This window comes from Paracoccidioides lutzii (genome assembly GCF_000150705.2).
Source record: "Paracoccidioides lutzii Pb01 unplaced genomic scaffold supercont2.24, whole genome shotgun sequence".
NCBI lineage: Eukaryota > Fungi > Ascomycota > Eurotiomycetes > Onygenales > Ajellomycetaceae > Paracoccidioides > Paracoccidioides lutzii.
This window is the reverse complement of record NW_015440970.1, coordinates 427,927-446,618: the sequence shown is the minus strand read 5'-3', so window position 1 is coordinate 446,618 and position 18,692 is coordinate 427,927. Positions and strand designations below refer to the sequence as shown.

At 45.6% G+C, this 18,692-nt stretch overlaps 7 protein-coding genes across 7 annotated transcripts; 3 read left to right on the top strand and 4 right to left on the bottom strand.

Annotated features, from left to right (window-relative positions):
* Window positions 1–415: 415 nt before the first annotated feature.
* Window positions 416–3,208, top strand: PAAG_07554 (hypothetical protein; the record flags this gene model as incomplete). The annotated part of the gene is made up of 2 exons (XM_002790649.1): window positions 416–1,649; window positions 1,722–3,208. The coding sequence occupies 2 exons, from the start codon at window positions 416–418 to the stop codon at window positions 3,206–3,208; spliced, it is 2,721 nt and encodes a 906-aa protein (XP_002790695.1).
* Window positions 3,209–4,792: 1,584 nt separating this feature from the next.
* Window positions 4,793–6,971, bottom strand: PAAG_07553 (general alpha-glucoside permease; the record flags this gene model as incomplete). The annotated part of the gene is made up of 8 exons (XM_015846257.1): window positions 4,793–4,927; window positions 5,000–5,401; window positions 5,460–5,497; window positions 5,553–5,724; window positions 5,783–6,208; window positions 6,276–6,360; window positions 6,436–6,844; window positions 6,947–6,971. 8 exons carry the CDS (start codon window positions 6,969–6,971, stop codon window positions 4,793–4,795), a joined length of 1,692 nt encoding a protein of 563 aa, XP_015700692.1.
* Window positions 6,972–8,115: 1,144 nt separating this feature from the next.
* Window positions 8,116–9,395, top strand: PAAG_07552 (hypothetical protein; the record flags this gene model as incomplete). The annotated part of the gene is made up of 3 exons (XM_002790647.1): window positions 8,116–8,173; window positions 8,242–8,318; window positions 8,436–9,395. The coding sequence occupies 3 exons, from the start codon at window positions 8,116–8,118 to the stop codon at window positions 9,393–9,395; spliced, it is 1,095 nt and encodes a 364-aa protein (XP_002790693.1).
* Window positions 9,396–10,629: 1,234 nt separating this feature from the next.
* PAAG_07551 (hypothetical protein) lies at window positions 10,630–10,947 on the bottom strand (the record flags this gene model as incomplete). The annotated part of the gene is made up of 2 exons (XM_015846256.1): window positions 10,630–10,678; window positions 10,799–10,947. 2 exons carry the CDS (start codon window positions 10,945–10,947, stop codon window positions 10,630–10,632), a joined length of 198 nt encoding a protein of 65 aa, XP_015700691.1.
* Window positions 10,948–13,429: 2,482 nt separating this feature from the next.
* On the top strand, window positions 13,430–14,096 carry PAAG_07550 (60S ribosomal protein L44; the record flags this gene model as incomplete). Its single annotated transcript, XM_015846255.1, has 3 exons — window positions 13,430–13,510; window positions 13,613–13,977; window positions 14,057–14,096. The coding sequence occupies 3 exons, from the start codon at window positions 13,430–13,432 to the stop codon at window positions 14,094–14,096; spliced, it is 486 nt and encodes a 161-aa protein (XP_015700690.1).
* Window positions 14,097–14,737: 641 nt separating this feature from the next.
* Window positions 14,738–14,932, bottom strand: PAAG_07549 (hypothetical protein; the record flags this gene model as incomplete). The annotated part of the gene is made up of 1 exon (XM_015846254.1): window positions 14,738–14,932. The coding sequence occupies one exon, from the start codon at window positions 14,930–14,932 to the stop codon at window positions 14,738–14,740; it is 195 nt and encodes a 64-aa protein (XP_015700689.1).
* A 1,432-nt stretch (window positions 14,933–16,364) lies between these two features.
* On the bottom strand, window positions 16,365–18,262 carry PAAG_07547 (flotillin domain-containing protein; the record flags this gene model as incomplete). The annotated part of the gene is made up of 7 exons (XM_002790642.2): window positions 16,365–16,567; window positions 16,630–16,890; window positions 16,996–17,455; window positions 17,516–17,573; window positions 17,625–17,983; window positions 18,087–18,198; window positions 18,258–18,262. 7 exons carry the CDS (start codon window positions 18,260–18,262, stop codon window positions 16,365–16,367), a joined length of 1,458 nt encoding a protein of 485 aa, XP_002790688.1.
* Window positions 18,263–18,692: the final 430 nt, after the last annotated feature.

Genomic DNA, 18,692 nt, shown 5'->3' with positions numbered 1-18,692 from the left:
ATTAACTGTCGGCAAAACTTTCAATCAACTGAGGGACTCTCCACTCTGTTCGGCTTCAGCCACTGTTTTCAGTCGGCCAACAACGTCTTCCAAACGAGATATCTAAGCTTCCAAACTTTCCATATCACGACTTACCACCTATTCCGTACAGCGACGGGCTACCCCTTTGTACTTTTCATGAACCTTAATGTGACGTTTATTTCCGGATACACGATGAAGTTTCCTGTCCATTCTTAGCTTGTTTTTCTTTCTCTATTTCTTTCCTTTTTCCTTTTTCCTTATTTTTTTCACCCCGGTCGTGTAACGTGCGCTACGTGGATTTGGAACAAGTGTGCAGGCTGGTCCCTGCAATTTCAGCCCAATCCGTAATTTGGGGCTGGTTGAAAACCTGATTCCATAATTTGTCGTTTCGTCCATGGCTTCCTCGTCAAGCAACCCTTTGCACTCCAATAATATGCCGGCTGATGTCAACAATGCGCTGGCCCACGGTGGGGGCACATCGACCACACGAACAAGTTCTGGCCCAGATGTGCAAGATCCTTCTCAATCCGACACTCTTGTCTCGCCAGTAGCGCTCCAGGCTCCATTAGTGAGCATGTCTTATCACACCAGACATAACTCTTCCAGAAGATCCGCACCAGTATCTTCAGCCAACTCAGCTTCTTCATCGCGCGAGACCTCTCCCACCCGTTATCCCCTTCGATCGATAAGTTCCGCTACAGCGTCAAGATCCGCATCCCGATCGCGCAAAAATAGTCAGGAACTGAGTCCAACTCGTGGTCCGGGGAGCTCGTTGAATCCGCATGCTCCTGTATCCTCCGCCATTGCTCTCCCACGAAAACACGCCAATTTGAACAAACCGCAGCTGCCTCCGCCTTCCTCTGACCTACCAACAGACTTACCCCGTCCCAGCAAGTCTAATAACATGCCCCAGAGGCATGGCGACACATCACCCCAATGGCCTATATCGCCCAGACTCATATCACCTCCCCCTTCAGTCCTCTCGTCGCGTAACAATGTCTCTCACGCTTCGTCAAAACGACTAGATCACGACATCACCACGGCAAATATGGCCATCAAGAGAAACCCTGCACCGACTGCTGATGCCGCGCAAGGTGAAAATGCGCCGGAAGAGGAAGCTGATAAGTTCACTCGCCAAAGTACACGAATTTCTTTGAATAGAGGGGCTAGCGTGGCGGGATCGACGTTAGAAACGGTACAAGAAACCAACGCCTCAACAACGTTGCCCGTAATTCAGACTCGGGAGGAAAATGTTGAGGAAAATGTACCATGTAATGCGAAAACTGGTATGGAAAGTGGAAGTGACAGTGGTGGGAACAAAAGCAAGTCAAGGATAGCTTCGGCCAACACGAGGCCAGGTGATATTATCTCAAAGCGCTCGTTTACCTCTCTCAGTGTCGCGCGAGGGAAACCCGGTGATGCGTCCGCTAGAAACATGATCATCGAGGCAGAAACAGTCAGTTCCGTACCGCAAGTAGCTCTTGGCGGTGGTGCAGGCGAACGAGGCGTTTCTGGAAGAGCAGATGTTGGAGGGAGCATCCGGTTGAAAGCAAGCGACGAAACTATTCGACCAAGGAAAGAAAAGAAGAAATCGGCACGTAAGGCGACAACACTTCCAGCTGGTACAGGTTTGTTCACACCTATTTATGCCTTTGTTACCATCCGGCTCTTCTTATTGGCTAACTGAAATTCCTATTTAGTTTCGTCCAAGGCCGATATATTTGAGGCCAAAGTTGCAAGTGCTGTCGATGAGGTCGATTCTTCGGATTCTGCGGAAACTTTCGTTTACGAGTCAAATCCGCCAGATTCTCATCCTGCTCGGCAACACAGATATCACTCGAGAACCCCCAGCACTACGTCAATGACTAGCCAATTGGATCAGTACGGGGGACGCACAAGACATGGCGTCAGGGACCAAGGCATTACTGGCAAGAGGAGTATGAAGTTCACGAATGCTGGGTATGGGACTTTGGATGGAGAAGGAGACCTGTCTGGTGGTAGAGGCAGCGGAAGAACTAATGGACATATCCATACCTCACGCCATTCTCATATTGGCCGGCATGGTAGGAGTGGTCATGCGTCCGTGCTTGATTCGTCTCCCTTTATTGTATCCCAGAGTCCGAAGTCCTCGAGGCATAATGTCAGCAACGGTAGTAGACAAACCTACCGCAGCGCTCATGGCTATCGTATGACCGGAAGCCCCAAAAAGAATGGGGATACCTATGGCTACGATTTCGATGGTGAAGGCGCAGATGATGAACGGGCGCCGCTTGTTGGGTCTGTGCGTGGGGGCCGCGGTCGTCATGGTCGCCGTCCCAACAGTGCCAGTCTGCGTCAGATGGAATATATGGAGGAACGCCAGCGCAGCTGTTTAGGACGGTACGGCTTTTGTACCATCTTAATGGTTTTCTTATTAATTTGCATCGGGGGAGTGACTACTCTCGTCGTCGGTCTCATGAAACCGCTTGTGCATGTGCATGTCAGGAAGATCCAAAACGTCCTGGCCTCGGAGCAAGAAATCATGTTTGGCCTCGAGGTGCAAGCTGTCAATCCTAATATCATGTCGCTTACAATTAACGATATGGATGTCAATATATTCGCAAAGAGCAGGTTTGTTGGCAGCGAGTCGTTTTGGCGGGGTTCTGATCCACGCCCAGATCTATTACCTCTGCCAGTACCGCGGACAAAGGATAGCAGAACGAGGGCCCGCTTGATCAGTTCGTTGAAGGAGCCCACCGCAACTGCAGACGACACCAAACTACGCAATTCGTACGAAGGAACTGACGAGGACGATAATCCCATTTTCGAAGACCCTTCTGTTGATCCACAGACAATGTTACTCGGTCGCATCTTCCATTTCGACTCCCCTCTCACTTTCGAATCTTCACCCTGGAAGCACCTGCCATCCTGCTCAGTTGGTGAAGTACGGCTGGCGAAGCCAGGAAACAAAACTGAAGAGGGCGGCACGGCCCGCTGGGAACGCGTCCTGCAGCACCCCTTTGAACTGATTGTGCGGGGCGTTGTTAAATACCACCTACCCCTGACCTCGCGCAGGTGGTCCGCGTCCATCAGTTCGAAGGTGAGGATAGCTTTTGACGATGATGGCGGCAACAAGGGCGGATCCAAACACCCAGAAATCCCCGGGCATGGCAACAACGAGACTGTCACCGAAATTCATCGATCCTGACAATCATATAATTGTCGGTGCCCTCTGTCATTGCCCAAATTCTTGTCATTTAGGCCATCCTGTCGAGAACGAGGATTTGATCTAGACTCAATCACCTTTACTTCACTTTTCTTTTCTCCATTGCCATTTCCTTATTTTTCTTCGGCTTTTCTACTGCTCGTTATTCCCACCTTTTTTTTAATAATTTTGTATACCCACATCGCGTTGCATAAGGGTTTCTTTTAATCCCCACCCGCCCTCTTTTTTTTTTTTTCTTACCGTTTTCGATTTTGTTTGACTTCGTCCTTTTGATTCTTTAGCGGCTATCGTAGTTAATGGGCGTTAAATATCGCATCGGCAATTAAAATAACCATGCGACAAAACAATCGGCAAAAAAGGCACGCAGGAATGGTGTTATTTTATTTACAGTGGTTTTCACTTCTCTCTACTCAACATTTATTCGTCTACTCGAAACTTTTTTTTTTTTTTTTTTTTGGGGGGGGGGTGTTCGATCGACGATGCGTCGGGGCTTTAAATAAACAATTATAGAATGGGAAATGGTGGATGGACAACAATGAAGTCCTCCCAGGAAGTTGGGGTGATTTGGCGTGTCATTTCAGGTCTTCCAACATACCTATACACACTCCTTTTGTTTTTCCTTTGTTTTTGAAAATTATCTATCATGATGTGACGAGATAAAAAGAGATATTCAGATTGTTATTATCACTGGGAATGGAAAGGGGGAAACAAAGTGGGAATGAAAGCGTCACAGAAGACATATTTTTCCCATTAAAACTTTGCATCTTTTTGTGGACTCCTTGTGCTATTTTGAGATATTTGTCACAGACTTGTTTACATAGTTAACAAGTTCTTTTATCATTGATTGAAAGATGCAGTTTGCCCACACATCATTCCCTGTTTACCAAGACTCAAGTTCCAGAAACAAAAGTGTCATTTTGATGATTGGAAGATATTAACAGCAATCTTCACACAACACAGTCCAAATCTTGTCCTACAATGGTAGCACCCCAACTCACCACAAACACAAATATGACCACATCTCTCATGCTTGTGCTTCTTGTCCAACCGTCCTCAGAATAAAGGTTCTTACGCACCATTTCTTTGCTTCTAATTTGCCCATCCTCCGGTTTGTCCTGGCAGTTTAACTCGGTTTAATTGCCGGTCACACCCTGTTGACGTCGACGATATTGATTCTTGTGAGCTAGTTAACTAATAACCAAGTCGGTGACGGATGGGTTTCGAGACTCCTGTAGGATTGTTTGCCCTGGGCGTCGCTGATGTAAAGCGAACTGGTCATAATCCGGAATCTTAAGGTAAAGGATAAACTTTACGTAATGGGGACAAGATTTTCTTCGCATTCATATTCACAATGTCATAAGCATTTTCTATCATACACCCGAAGCATAATGTTAAAACGCTGAGGGTTGATAGATACTCGGTCGTTTGGAAACAAGCTGGAGCAGAAGGTATCCAGGTAGCGTGTATTTGAAGCGGTAACCTAGATAGTTAATTTTTATTTTTATTTTTATATTTTGTTTCTTAAAAAAAAAAATCTTCTCATAGTCCTAGCACGTTCTCTATTTTCTAGAGAATTCTGTAGTTCTTGAACTCTCTTGTAGGAACCCTCCTCTCAAACATGATGTCAAGTTCCTCATAAGTCCGCCCTTTCGTCTCAGGGACACAAAAATAAGTCCATATAAAACAAAGAACAGCCAATCCCTAAAAAAATCTCGGTTAGCAAGGTGGAATCGACATTTCGAGAGCAGCACACAAAGCAAAGGCTATACTAACACCAAAAAAGAACCCTAATTTCCCTCTCATATTCCCAGCATCCGGATTTATCATATAAGGAATCGCAACCGTCATAACTATGCCGAAGAGAGCTTGAATAGCCGTTGAGATGGCAATCGTCTTCCCTCGAAGTTTGGTCGCCGAACATTCACATAGAATAACGAAACACACAGGCCCAACTGAGAGGTCATAGACAAAATTCCACAACAACATCATGAAAGACTGAGCCCAAATTACCTTGGGCCGTTCCGTATAGTTGGGCACACAATCCAGGATGCCGACGATAAAGAGAATAACTGCCAGTCCAGCAAGGCCGCTGTTGTAGATCACGCGACGCCCAAGGTATGCAAGTAGAATCCAGGATAAGATGCATCCCAGAAATCCCACCCCGAGAAAGCCGACCTTGGAGATGCCGGTTAGGGTTTGCATTACAGTTTTAGCAGGAAAACAGGACACTTACACCCATATTGAATGCATCATCGGTAGGGAGACCAGCCACTATTGATTAAGCATTAGTTCTTATCAGCCTGCGTGAAGTGTAGGTATCACGTACGAGTGAAAAAGTAGTTGGAGTATCCAATGAGATAAATTCCGGCGAGAACTTGAATGCTGTATACACCGATGGAAATCTGCGTGCGGCGAAGGCTGGATTTCTTGAAACAATCACGGAAAGTAGTTCCGGCTTCCAGCTCTTGTTCAAGGCGATCGGTTTCGATAATCACTGCCTAGCCAAGGTTTCAGGGACGTGTCCTAATGCACTGAGTTTGGCATAGATAAACTTACCAAGGTTGGTTTGACGTCAACTGTCGATACTGCGAGCCTTCGAAGTGAATTTTCAGCGTCTTCCAACCTCCCTTTCCTGACGAGCCACCATGGACTCTCAGGGGCAAAGAAGAGCCCAGCAAGGATTACGGCTGGCCAAAACCATTGAGTCGCAAAAGGGGCACTGTATGCCCAGTGATTGTCTAGCCCGTGTGTTGCGGCAGAAATCCCGTTTGCTGTAAACTGGCCGATCACAAAACAAAGATTCACATATGCAGTCAAAATACCACGTAGAGCAACGGGGCAAACCTCCGAAGTATAGGCGGGAGCAATGACCGCATACGATCCCAAGACTAGTCCTCCAAGGAGCTCACCAACGATCAATACCTTTAAGGAGCGTGCAAAGAACTGAATGAAGACACAGCCCGTCGTAAGGACAACGCAGGCCTACGGGAAGAGCAAAAGCAATTCAGCATGGCCTTCTAACACACTGGTGGATACACAGAGAGCATACTGCAAATGTTTTCTTCCTACCAAACCACTCCATCGGATATGTAGCGGCTAGAGAGCCTACAACTTGGCCTATGGGACTTCCAATACTATTTATTTAAGACACTGAATAAGCATCCCTCCCCCTAGATATTAAGGATTTGGTAGTATAGAATATTATTGACCTGAGACCAGACTGCCAGGCGGCAGAGATTATCCATTTCCCTTTGAACAGATATCCGAAATCTTCTTGGAATCTAGGAACTCCATAGAGATTCCCAATGACCTGGGGGTCATAGCCCGTCATGATTACCCCAAGAGAGAAAAAGAAGGACCAAGCAGCTGCTTTGGGATAAAGCTTCAGGGCCGTGCGGATATCTAATTCATGTTCTGCGATGGTTGCAAGCTGGGCTTCGGGACTGATCTCTTCGAGGAGGCCAACGTTAATCTTGCCCTTTTGATCCTCAACATCCTCATGATGAGACGCCATGTTCGGCTTGCTAGACATGGGGACAGTTGAGTGCACAGATGGGCGATGAGATGAAGCCGATCGAAGGGCAGACAGAAGCGGCGTGCGACTGTCAACAGCTTCATCTATTCCAAAGCAAACAAATCACTTTCCGTCAGAACACATGAGGACGGCATGAGGTCAACAGGACAATAGGCAACTAATAAACCTGCCCCACCTCCACTCACCGTAGCTGATACTTGAATCCAACATCTTCACGGCTAAAAGGAAGTAAGTGGGTGATAAAACCCAGCAAATATCATTCCATACAATAGGTTCCCCGCACTGCACATACCTGGCGCGTCTAGGGATCCTCAGATGTATCCTGGACTGTGAATGCTGTCACGGTAGCATTGGCAAACCCCTCGCCTCAACCAGGTACCTCCTGGCCGATCAACATATAAGATAACTGTGGTTTAACTGATGTTGAACGGAGAGATTCTGGTTGACATGCATTGAAATCGAAATCCGGGGCGAATGGATGTAAGAACGAAGGAGCAAACATAGAGTTTAGGGTGGCATGGCGCTATTGGCGGAACTTGGAACATAGTAAGCAACTGGCTCGCTATTCTTTAACTGCAGTTTTAAGGGTGTTAGGGGGCTACAATTAGGCGCTTGGAAACCTGGCTAACCCTATATTTTAGTTAAAAGGTCTTCTACAACTGCAATTCAATCAATCGCTTAGGAACCCGGTGGAAAGGTACACACAACTCAACTATTCCAGCAAATCAGTGGTTATAGGGAAGATAAAAGACACTTAAATTTTCCCCTTTATCTATAAAATTATCACTTGCCAACAACCATGAGCAGCCATCATAGACCGTAAATGTAACATTTAAAGCAATCCAATATGCAACTACGTATTTTGAATACCCACCTTGCTCTTCAACAACGACAAAAATTCCCCCAGCTGACCCTTCAGACAATTAGAAGAAGTCATTCCCACATAAACTCCCGGCAAATATCAAGAACTGTTTTCCTTTCAGCTGGTAGCCGTCAAGAGTCGACTCGTCCCCGCTGATTCCCCAGGCATCTAGTTACCGCTGATCAAACTACTCTGCAGTTAGCCGGAAGGTTCGTTATCTAAGTTAACTAGTTAACGTGAAGTGCGGGATGACGTAATCACCCAGGCCCTCTCCGCTGGTCAAAGCTTCAGTGCTGCAACAACCTTCATCCATGAGTTCAGCCAAAAACCGCTCGGATGCCCCGAACCCATGGGGTTGATATTTTGCCTAGATAATTTTGTTGCTCCTTTCTTTCTACCAACTTTCCAGGTATATTCTCGGACCGTGACCCTCTCCATGTAGTTAATCCTCCTTTCCTTTTGCTGCCCTGTTCTGCTTGCTTCTTCCTCCAAATGCCAGCGCCGTCCTTGCTCCACCTTGCGCGAAAGTCGTGCATGAGAATGATAAAAAGTAAGAATCCCCCATTTCGCTTCAATAACAAATACAGAATACCGAATGTGTCTAAACCTCCTTCTTAGGAATTGATGATATTGGATTGGCCCGTTATGATCTTATTAGGCCCGTACTTCAAAAAATCGAGAATCCAGAGCAGTTGGTATGCATACACCCCCCCCCCCCCCCCCCCCGCAAACGAACCCCGTTCCATATAACCACCAAGCATAAATTTACTATTTCCTGATCCCTTTTACTAATTCTAAATTCCTGCCCATAGCATGAACTTGAGCTCAAGTCACCACACCTCCTCGATCATGACGCAGAATTATGGATAGAATTTATCAAGCGTGACGTTCCTCGCTTCGACGAGCTCGTTCTGCCCGAGAACCCTGAGAGTTGGTACGATGTTTACCATGAACTCCTGGAGAAAACTGCACGGGAAGTAGATGAGGATGCTGAACGTATGAAACTTGCGCTGCTTGGCCTCGATTCCCATAAGGCAAAACATAGTTCCATGATGGTGGATACTCGGCAAATGCGATTACCCAGAGAGAAACCGACCGCGATCCAAAGACAAGCTTTTCTCGACCGCAAAATGGGTGGCATCCGCCCCGTTTTCGTCTCGGGAGGGAAGCCATCTGGAGGCCGTGGGCTCAACCCGTTGGACCAAAGCGCACGGTGGAGATTGGAGGCCTCAAGAATACCACGACCGACTGCTAAGAAGTCAGCACTCCCTTTCGTGAAGAGGAATCAACGACTTTGTATCCCCACACATCGTCTGAATAGCAGTGCCACCCAGATCGTTAACGCCCCACGATCGTTGATTGAGGATTACAAGCGACCAATTGAACAAAACATCCCAAAACCAAAAACCGGGGACCCGCGATCTCCAGCACACAAAAACATCAAACCTAGTCCCCGAGATCCGAAATCAGAGGATCTGAAAACTCTCACTTCATCTCCAACAACCACCTCACCTCGCACCTCGGCCTTGCTCAAACAGAACCCTTCACCCACCGAAAAGGAAGAAGCTCCTGTAACATTAAGGTCACGCTTGGAAATCAGGCCACACGGCAATACGCCCAAAGATACCACATATACAACACCAACGAAACTCCCACCGAACAGCCCCAAGATCAAGGGCGACAACGAAAAGCTTTCTCCGTCGCGCCTAGTTATAAGGAAACGCCCGGTATTAGACTCTGTGCTTATGAAACCCAAAAAGCGACGGCTGTGACCATATCGAGCGAATCTCCGCCTTTCTGGCATGGAAGCCAGACACTCACCAACCGGGCTACCAGCCTCTTTCTCAAGGTCCCTTGGCATACGAACGATTGCATATCTGGACAACAGCTTTACATGCAAAAATGATTGCACGATGAGACAGCATCGAATGGCCACCAACTCTCGCTTCATAACAACGAACAATAGAAAGAAGAAAACACTTCACATTTCCAGTGGAATTAATGGAACACGCATTTTCCCTTGTGATAAAGGAAAGGTTTTGGATGGCGTACAAATTGTGGGGTCCATGGAAAACTGATACACTGTGCGTGCATAGAGGTGTCTTTGGGATTGGATTTGGAGTTCACGTTTGCTTTTAGAAATATTGAAAGACGTGCGTGTAACGTCCGTCTTTAATATATTTTCTTGAGTTCATTGGAAATCAGAAGGTAGCAAACCCAGTGCTGATTTTTCTCTCCCTTTCTCCTTCACCTCTTGCGAGAAAGCTAGGGGAGTGCACTCCCCTTTTTACCTCCTACCAACTTCCTTTCCCATTTTAACTCTTACGATTTTCATGCTTTTATGCGTTCTCTCTATACCCATCACAAGGCGCATTTAGCTAGAAATATGCCCATCATATGTAAATATCTAGCAAGACGAAACGTGCATAAGTGAAGATAGATACTTTTAACGATAATTATAATAAAACAGTTTCGATGAACAAGATGACTTGAAAATAAAAGATTATGGATTCGTTAAGCCGTGAGTACAAACAAAAAAGGGGAGGAGGGGATATGTAGGCATTCTAAAATACAGCAAGCTAGGCACAGAGATGGGAAGAAACATGTGCACTGGGACGGTGGTCAGCAAATTAGGTAGTCAAAGGATTACTCCAGGATGCAGTTATCTGACCTCCCGCCAGGCACGAGAAAAATTGCATAAATGAGACAGCAATCTCTAAGAGAACATCCTCTCACTGTCACAGAAACTGCATCCGCAATGCTACCAGGGAATATATAGTCGAGTGTCGGGAATTGGTAATTTAACAATTTATCATCGAGGTATAGGTGACAGAAAGGGAGTCCTAAAAATTTGTGGTTTGAAAACTTCTTTTCCTTTCCTTTTCTACAACATGCCACCGCGAAGAGCGAGAACTAAATGTAGCGTAGCGCCGCCCTCGAGATTGTATTCAGCTGCAGTCTTATCGTCTGCCCTGTTGCGAGGAAAGGAAAAATGATATCAGCAAACTAGTCGTAAAGTAGCCTCCTCGTAATCGGAACATCCCACCCCCATACCCTACAGATGGGGTATTTTAAAGGGAAAAAATCCCAGCGACAAAATGGCAGGGCCGGGGTGGGTGAATTCGCGGGAGAGATGATTATAGTTGTGATGCCAGGGTCTCATCCTAAAACGTACATCTGTTTCCCTCCATAAATAAGCCGCTGTTGAACCGGTGGGATGCCTTCCTTTTCTTCAACACGCTCCTTTATTCGAGAAACCTGACGGAGTAGAAGAATGACGCTCAGTTGCTGTGCCTGAAAATTTGGTGTTTGCTGTTGCTGCATATTGCCGCTGGGCTTTTGTGGAGGGAGGGTTTCGGGTTTGGGGGAGGGGTACATACCTTGTAATCAGGTTCGATATCCAGTTTGATCTCTTTACCCGTCAGGGTTCGCACTCTGTTGAAAACCGATAGAGAGCGTTTTTGGTTAGCATTTGGTGATCTTCTTCGCTATTATCATACACATGTTGTTGCGCTGGAACGGGATAACTATGGTGGGACACTACTTAATAAGCATGATGGTTTGGTGACAAAGGGAAATGGTCAACAAAGGGTAGTTAGAGGAGGATGCTGAAGCTAACGGCGAAGATTGATATCCTCTGAGATATAGGTTTGTACTTTTGTTGCATGAGAGGTAGGAGTGCTTGCAAATGGCAGGATGTGTGTTAGTTGATTCAGTGCTGAACCAGGCTGCAAAATGCTGGTGGTTTGGTTGGCAGTGATTCACTCACTAGCGGGGTTGGGAGAGCTTCAACTAAATATCAGAGTGACTTATCTGTTAGTTATTGTCGCTGGCTACAACAACACTGCTACCTGAAAATATATGAACACTTCCTGCTTTTCGGCGCAAAGGGCAATACAATTTCATACTCTAGTGTTAATTAAGCTACGCTAATCTTGCCGTTGTATAGCTAATTTATCATGCCAGGCTGAAGAGCATTCCCGCACTCATGGGTTCGATATGGTTGAGAATTTGCGGCAACTAAGACGTCGACCGGTTATTCCAATGCGGAAACGAGTATAAATCACTGTTTTATCAAATGTACAACATCATATAGCACCAGCAGCCAGCTCATATAAAAGCAGGGTTTACTTGGTTCAAGACCACAGCAAATGGCGCAAAGAGTCCTTCTTCGCCTTCTTGCCACGCACAATGGGGAGAGAAAGGATGCTGCAAATCCTAATGTGCTAGTATTCCCGCATATGCTTAGAAGAAACACCCTTTTCGAGTCCTCAACATATTCTAAGTAACCAAGATATGTAGTATCATCTCAGCTGATAATAAGCCGCAGGATGAAATCCAAAAACCATACACCTACCATCGCTTTGCAAGGTATATTAAATAGAGGGTAATAATGCTGAATCCCGAGTTCGAGGGATGGACGACCCTCTGGATATGACTTTGGCAAAACTCCAGCCAGAGAGCCGAGTTTCGTGAACCCGCAAAACTGCATCGCCTTTTGGGCATGTTCACCCACTTCATGTGCGGCAGCCCACATGGGGTGATTCAAACTAGAAGACGGAATGTTGTTCCAAGTAATGATCTCATGCAGAGCTTGAGACATACCTTCGAGCTCTAGCATCTGAAGTTCCAGGCATTGGACTTGTGCCCGTTTGAGAGAGTTCACTTGAATGCCCTGGCTCTGGTGCACTGGTTGGCCGAGTCAGAAAACTGAGGACAAATATGTTCCATGGGCCAACAGGGCATATCTGATGTTACCCAGTTACCCGCTAAAACATCGCTCGCGTCTCAGCAAGCCCATGATAAGGTGCCATGTTGCTTGTTTGGCCCTCATTTTTATGCCATGGATGCGGAAGATGACCCTGGGGTCCAATGCAAACAAGGTAAATGCTATTATATCCGCCCTCACCTTCAGAGAGATCTCTTACGATTGTAAAGGGATGCGGTGTCCAAGTTGCGTCCAGATATACTGTTCTCCATCTATGTCGCCATAGTCCCATTCATCCAGCCAGCGAAATGCGTATAGAAATACTTGATAGATGCAAGGCATGTCCGTTACGTCCATTTTTGAGATGGATAGTGATAAAAAAAACTTGTTTCAAGCGGACTATTGAGCGCGAAAAACTGGGGTGACTCCAGCCCAGTGGGAGGGAGTTGGTGCGGCAGAGGTGAAAGTACAGTGTAGAGGTCGAGGATTAAATTAGCCGTCCCAACTCAGGAACGCTATACATACATTGAGATCTGAGATTATTTTCTGTATCTTCCTAGATATTTTGTCGTAGTCTGCAATATGCGTTGTGAGGTTTAAAGAGTGTCCCGAAACGGCTAGCGTAGTCATGTGACCTAAGCGAAACGAAATCCCACAACTAAGGACTGGATACAACCTGAGACGGAGGAGAGAGTACGAACACTCAGGACACCCAGCGACATCACCCAGCTCGACAACCCGGTCAATTCAGTCAAGATGGTAAGAAGGATGTTCCTTTTCTTCATTTGTTTCTTTGGAAGAGCTATGTTGGGGGTTAATCAAGGATGAAGTGGCTTGGAAACCGCCGAAATGACGAGGACGATGACTCTGTATACACCAATTTTGCGGTCTTTGGAGACGTACCCGCGCGACGGAACTTGAAGGAGGAAGGGGACGGAATCGATGGAGTTGAATATATACTCAGCATGGGAGCGGGAGATATTCATCAAAACACTTCATGGCCAAACTTCCGCAAACTATTGTTTTATTCGTCAAATGAACTCGGATGTTCCAGCAAAATGCCCGCTTCCCTTCCGATACCTCAAAAACATCGCAAATATGTCCAAATGTCCCTTTCCCTCCCACCAAAACCACGCGTCCGATACTACACCGAATACCGTTCTTATCATGCGGCAGAATGTGCTAAACCAGATGCCTTGATTACTTTGTGGAAATAGCAGGAACACATTTTGAGCAGATGTTGTACGCACGGATGCTGATATCTGGGTGTTTTGCCAACAGGTTAACGTTCCCAAAACCCGCCGGACATACTGCAAGTCCAAGGAGTGCAAAAAGCACACCCAGCACAAGGTCACCCAGTACAAAGCTGGAAAGGTGAGAGAGCCATTCGACTTCACAACCCTCTTGGTCATGAGGGATAGGGCTATCAGGTGTGCTGATGGCGTCCGTTTCCAAATCCAGGCCTCGCTATTCGCACAGGGAAAGCGTCGTTACGATCGTAAACAGAGCGGTTACGGTGGTCAAACGAAACCCGTGTTCAGGAAGAAGGCCAAGACCACAAAGAAGGTTGTTCTGCGGTTGGAGTGCACGGTCTGCAAGACCAAGGCCCAACTGGCTTTGAAACGATGCAAGCACTTCGAGTTGGGGTACGTGACATTCCGGATATACAGCTATCTTTCCTTGGAAACATGTGTTTCTTTTACTGACCTAATTTCCCTATTACAGTGGTGACAAGAAAACTAAGGGGGCAGCTCTTGTTTTCTAAACTTTTTAATCCAAGCTTTTATGTTGTTCTGTTTTCCTTTTCTCTTTTAGCATTTGGGCACGCTCCGTAAATAGAGCGGATGATGGATTTTTAATATGAAAGTCATGAGCAGTCCCTGAGTCTTTGCGGTCCGAGTTGTTACTTCTCCCTATCCCAACTCTAGCCCCTATACCAATAATTCACCATCGTAAAGAGTTTCTAAATTTCACCAGAACTGCAAAGATACTTATTCTTAAGCGGTTCTACGGATAAGGCTCCTTTAAGCATGCTATTTCATTCAATGACATGTTGATAGTTGACATCGGAGATTTTGATCCTGGCTTGCAGCCAACAAGTTGACGCCTGTTAACGGCTCCTAAGATCAACCTTTCAATGAATATCGTCTGCTCCCTATTCCCCACAGTAAAATGGCATATTCTTTATATACTCAAGGGACCAGTACTTGCGCACGTTTTCAGCAACAAGGCGAACTACCTCGTCACCCATATGCACCCACAAAGCCTGCCCAACCCATCCATCCTCACTTTCAAGCTCTTCAATTCGAATTCCTTTTTACCTTCCTTGCATTCTGTTAAGGTACCCCCTGCAACTTCACGAGACCTTCGTGGATCAATTCATCCTGAGCGAGTAGCTCCATCTTGCTATGCTTTTTCCGTGAATTCAGGCATCCGCTGACCGAGGTGTGGAAAGACAAATTCCTTTTCCGCCGTGCGATGAATTTTCAAATCGTTGCAGAAGTTCGTTCCCATTTCGATCAACTGGTCAAGAGTCATGTCTTTTGGCAGTTCATTGGCAAGGCAGGCATCGTATAAGGTCGTCCATGGATTGCGGAACATTGTGTGCTATGCAATTTGTGAGTGATGGCTCTCGGGTTAAAGTAATGTTTTTTTTTTCTTTTTTTTTTTTTTTTTTTTTTCTCTCTCTCTAGTAAATTTGCTTCGATTTTTAACTAGCGAAGCATTCCATTTTATCAGCAAAGGAATTGTAGACCTTGAACTCTTCTGCAGACAATTCCGGTAAGGGTCTCGTGGGGTCCTTCAGAGGAAGAAAGGGGCTCTTCTGATGAGTTAGAGAGGCCATATTTTGTCGACAGCTGAATGTGTTCTTGTTGAAATCTCCACAGAAAATAGGTTGTATATATCTCATTGTTGGATTGTGATGAGGCACCCGAACACGTTTATTGAATGGTAATTAATGTTCTTGGAGCTGCAATATTTAGCGTTGCCACTCATATCACCGATGCTAACAGATGATGACCTCGATAGTATCAATAACGCCAGGGTATGTGAGCTGGGACGCAGCTTACTGCTGAGCGAAAACGCTGGCTTACTGGAAATGCCGATCAAAGCCAGGCAAAAAAAAAAAAACAAAAAAATAAATAAATAAATAAATAAATAAATAAATATAAATAAAAATAAAAATAAAATTCTAGAATGAGGCAAGGTTAAGCGCGCATAATGCTCGTAGCCAATTCTATCGTGGTGCCTATGCGGCGATGGTTGGCAGACAGGGATAGTGATTCCAAATGTGCGCACTTATTTGCATATTCTGTACATAAACTGGTTTGACCGTATCTCAATCTTAACTACCAGATCATTGGGAACAACCTCTTGTCTTCACACCCAGCAAACCCAGTACATGCCAAGTGCAAGGACAGATTCGGTTGTAGTGAAGCAACGAATTAAGATTTTTTTGTTGCATATGTAATGCTTTTCTTCAGTACATGAGATACGTGATGATGCTGACCTAAGGGGGCATGTATATCAATTGCCGTTATTAGGATAGGCTATGGCATCATTTCTATTCCCATATCATGCTGTATGGCACGAATATACGAGTGGAAACTGATATTCCTAGTTGAGAATTAAAGAGTATTTAACATAAGGCGACATGAAGGAGATATGAACAACAGGAAATGAAAAGGCGCAGTCAGATCAGAAAGATCAGACAGATCCTGAGAACAAGACAAAATAGAACTGGAAAAGGGGCAAGTGACGCTTTGGATCTTGAAATGTCCCATAATTAGGTTTGAGCTTCCAGAGAAAGAGAGGAATTGATATTCCGAGATGACATCATGGGACTGAATGATCAGGAAAGAAAAAGAGGGTATATAAGTATTGGATAACAAGCAGAGGATCTTCAAACAAGTGATAAAATTAGCAAGGTATCAGGGAATAAACCCGTTTCCTGGCATATCCTCATGCCACACATCAAACCATTAGGCTTGAAAGGTGAACGAATTGTATTCACCATAAGATGCCCTCGCCTCTACGCGTCGTTGAGTTTGGCAGCTCTCAGTTTGGCCTTCAATTCATCGACAGTATAATTTTGATTATGGGTGTTTGGAAGCTGAACCATCCACGATGGAGGAACTATTCCAGTTTGCTCATGGATAGTGGAGAAAAGGGGTGGAAGGCATTGCATGAGATTTCGGATTGGAGCGGTGGTATCCTGGGAAGCCTCTCCAGAGCCTGACACGACGTCAGTCACGGACAACAAGAAACGGCATATTTGGAAAGGATGGCTAACTCACCGGTGTTCCACACGGTAATCTTTGGTTCGAGTCCCCTGATAGCTTCTCCATTTGCTCTGGCAAGTGCCTCATAGGTATTGTTCTGGATCATCAAGTACTGCAGGAAGCCCTGAGGTCCTCCAAATACATCCACCATAGCGGAATATGCCTTTGCCATTTCCGCCACACCCTCGGCTTCTTTCTTTTTTGCAATGAATGAGGCTTCTGCTTCTTTGGTCCTAATAATAAAGGCTGCTTCTGCTTCCTTGGATCTTCGGTAATCTGAAAGTGATTTGTTGGTTAGCTCTGGAGTGCATGTAAAATCTCAACCACAGAGAAAGTTCTTGAGGTGTTGCAAGCAAGCAAGGCGGGTATAAACCTGCTTACAGTATGCATCGGCATCCATTTTTTGCTTATACACGGCACCATCTGAGGCTTTCATTTGGGTGTAGAGGTTTGCATCTGCAGACTGCTCAGCTGACTCCCTGGCAACCTTGCTCTTGGTCACATCGAGTGCCCGAAGTCGTTCCAATTCCGTTTCCGCACGTTTAGTCTCGACCTGTTTCTGCAACTCCGCATCCCTCATTTCCGCTTGGCGCTGGGCGGCTATCTTTCCAAGTTGAATTCCCATGTCCAGCTCCGTTTGGCGATTTGTAAGCTGAGCATCGGCCTGCGCCTTCTCACTCCGACGTTTGGTTTCTAAAACAGCGGTTTCTGCATCGATCTTGGAAATTTCTTGCTTTGTTTTGCCTCTTTTTTCAGCCTCACCAATTTCTCCTCTCATTCGAGCTTCTGCGACGTCAATCTTGGCTTGATTCAACGCACCTTCGTGCGCTTTCCGACTGAGCTATAATTCCACATAGTTAGCGCGTGTGTATGTCTTTGAGCCTATCAAGAATGCGCTTACAAAGGCGAAATATTCGCTTCCAGGGGTATCTTGAAGTTCTTTAACGTTGGCGTTGTAGCTACCATCTGAAGTAAGTATCATATACTTGGCAAAGCGCGACGGCACTTACATCCTGAGGCCAAATTGATCCAACTCGTTTTGGACATTTTCAATAACATGCTGCTTGAAGATCTGCCGTTCCTTGAAAATTTCCTCCATTGTCATTCCAGACACAATCACGCGCGTCTCGCCTTCGATGATGCCTTTTACGATATCCTGAACATGGTTTCCCCTGGTATAGCTCGAGGACTTTGGGATTTTCACCCCATCAGCATTTCCGGAAAGAAGAAGAGCATATTTCTTGAGAGATTCGATGTTGTTATCAGGTCCGATTGTGAAGACTGCTGGGAGGGAAAATTGGAGTTTTTCGATGGTCATGGCCTGGAGATTCATAGAGAAATCGAATGGAGATATCGAAATTCGAGTGCACTGTAGAGGTATTCCGTTAGAGTGATAGTCATTTACGAAGGGCCCAACGCCACGATTCCCCTCATGTCATGGAAGAGAAATGTTCCGGATTTGAAAAGCTCACTTTTTGCCATGGCATCACAAACGCGGTTTTCTTGATAAGAACATCATCAATACCACCACCGGTAATAACGAGATACTCGTTCGGTTCTGACACGTTGTACCTGGAGTAGAGACTGACATTAATCACAATCAGTTTGGAGACAGAGGAGTATTGGAAGAACAACAAACGTACATCATGATGGATAATTTTAAAAAATGTGATCAATTCATAAGTATAGAATCAAGCAGCCCTCGTTCTGATATAGATATTGAAACAAACAACACCGTGTCGTAAAATACGTGTGATGCCTACGTGCAATCCGAAAATATTCCAATGTTGGAAATGGGGACAGAGTTGATATAAATACGAAGCAACGGAGGCGTTCTTCATAAAATAGAGATTGAAAGCAAAACCTTTGAGAGCTCTACGAAAGGAGCCTTGTCGATCAGAATGAGCCTAAGACAAGCCATCAATTCACCCATGACATTGAGCACCAAAGCAGCATGCACAACACATTCAATAACGCAGGATGGTTGGGAATTGGTACGATAGACCGTCAGTGGCCAAGCAAGGGTTGTTGTTCATTTTGTGTGTTTAGCCATTGCCAAAGCAAGCTTTGGACATAAG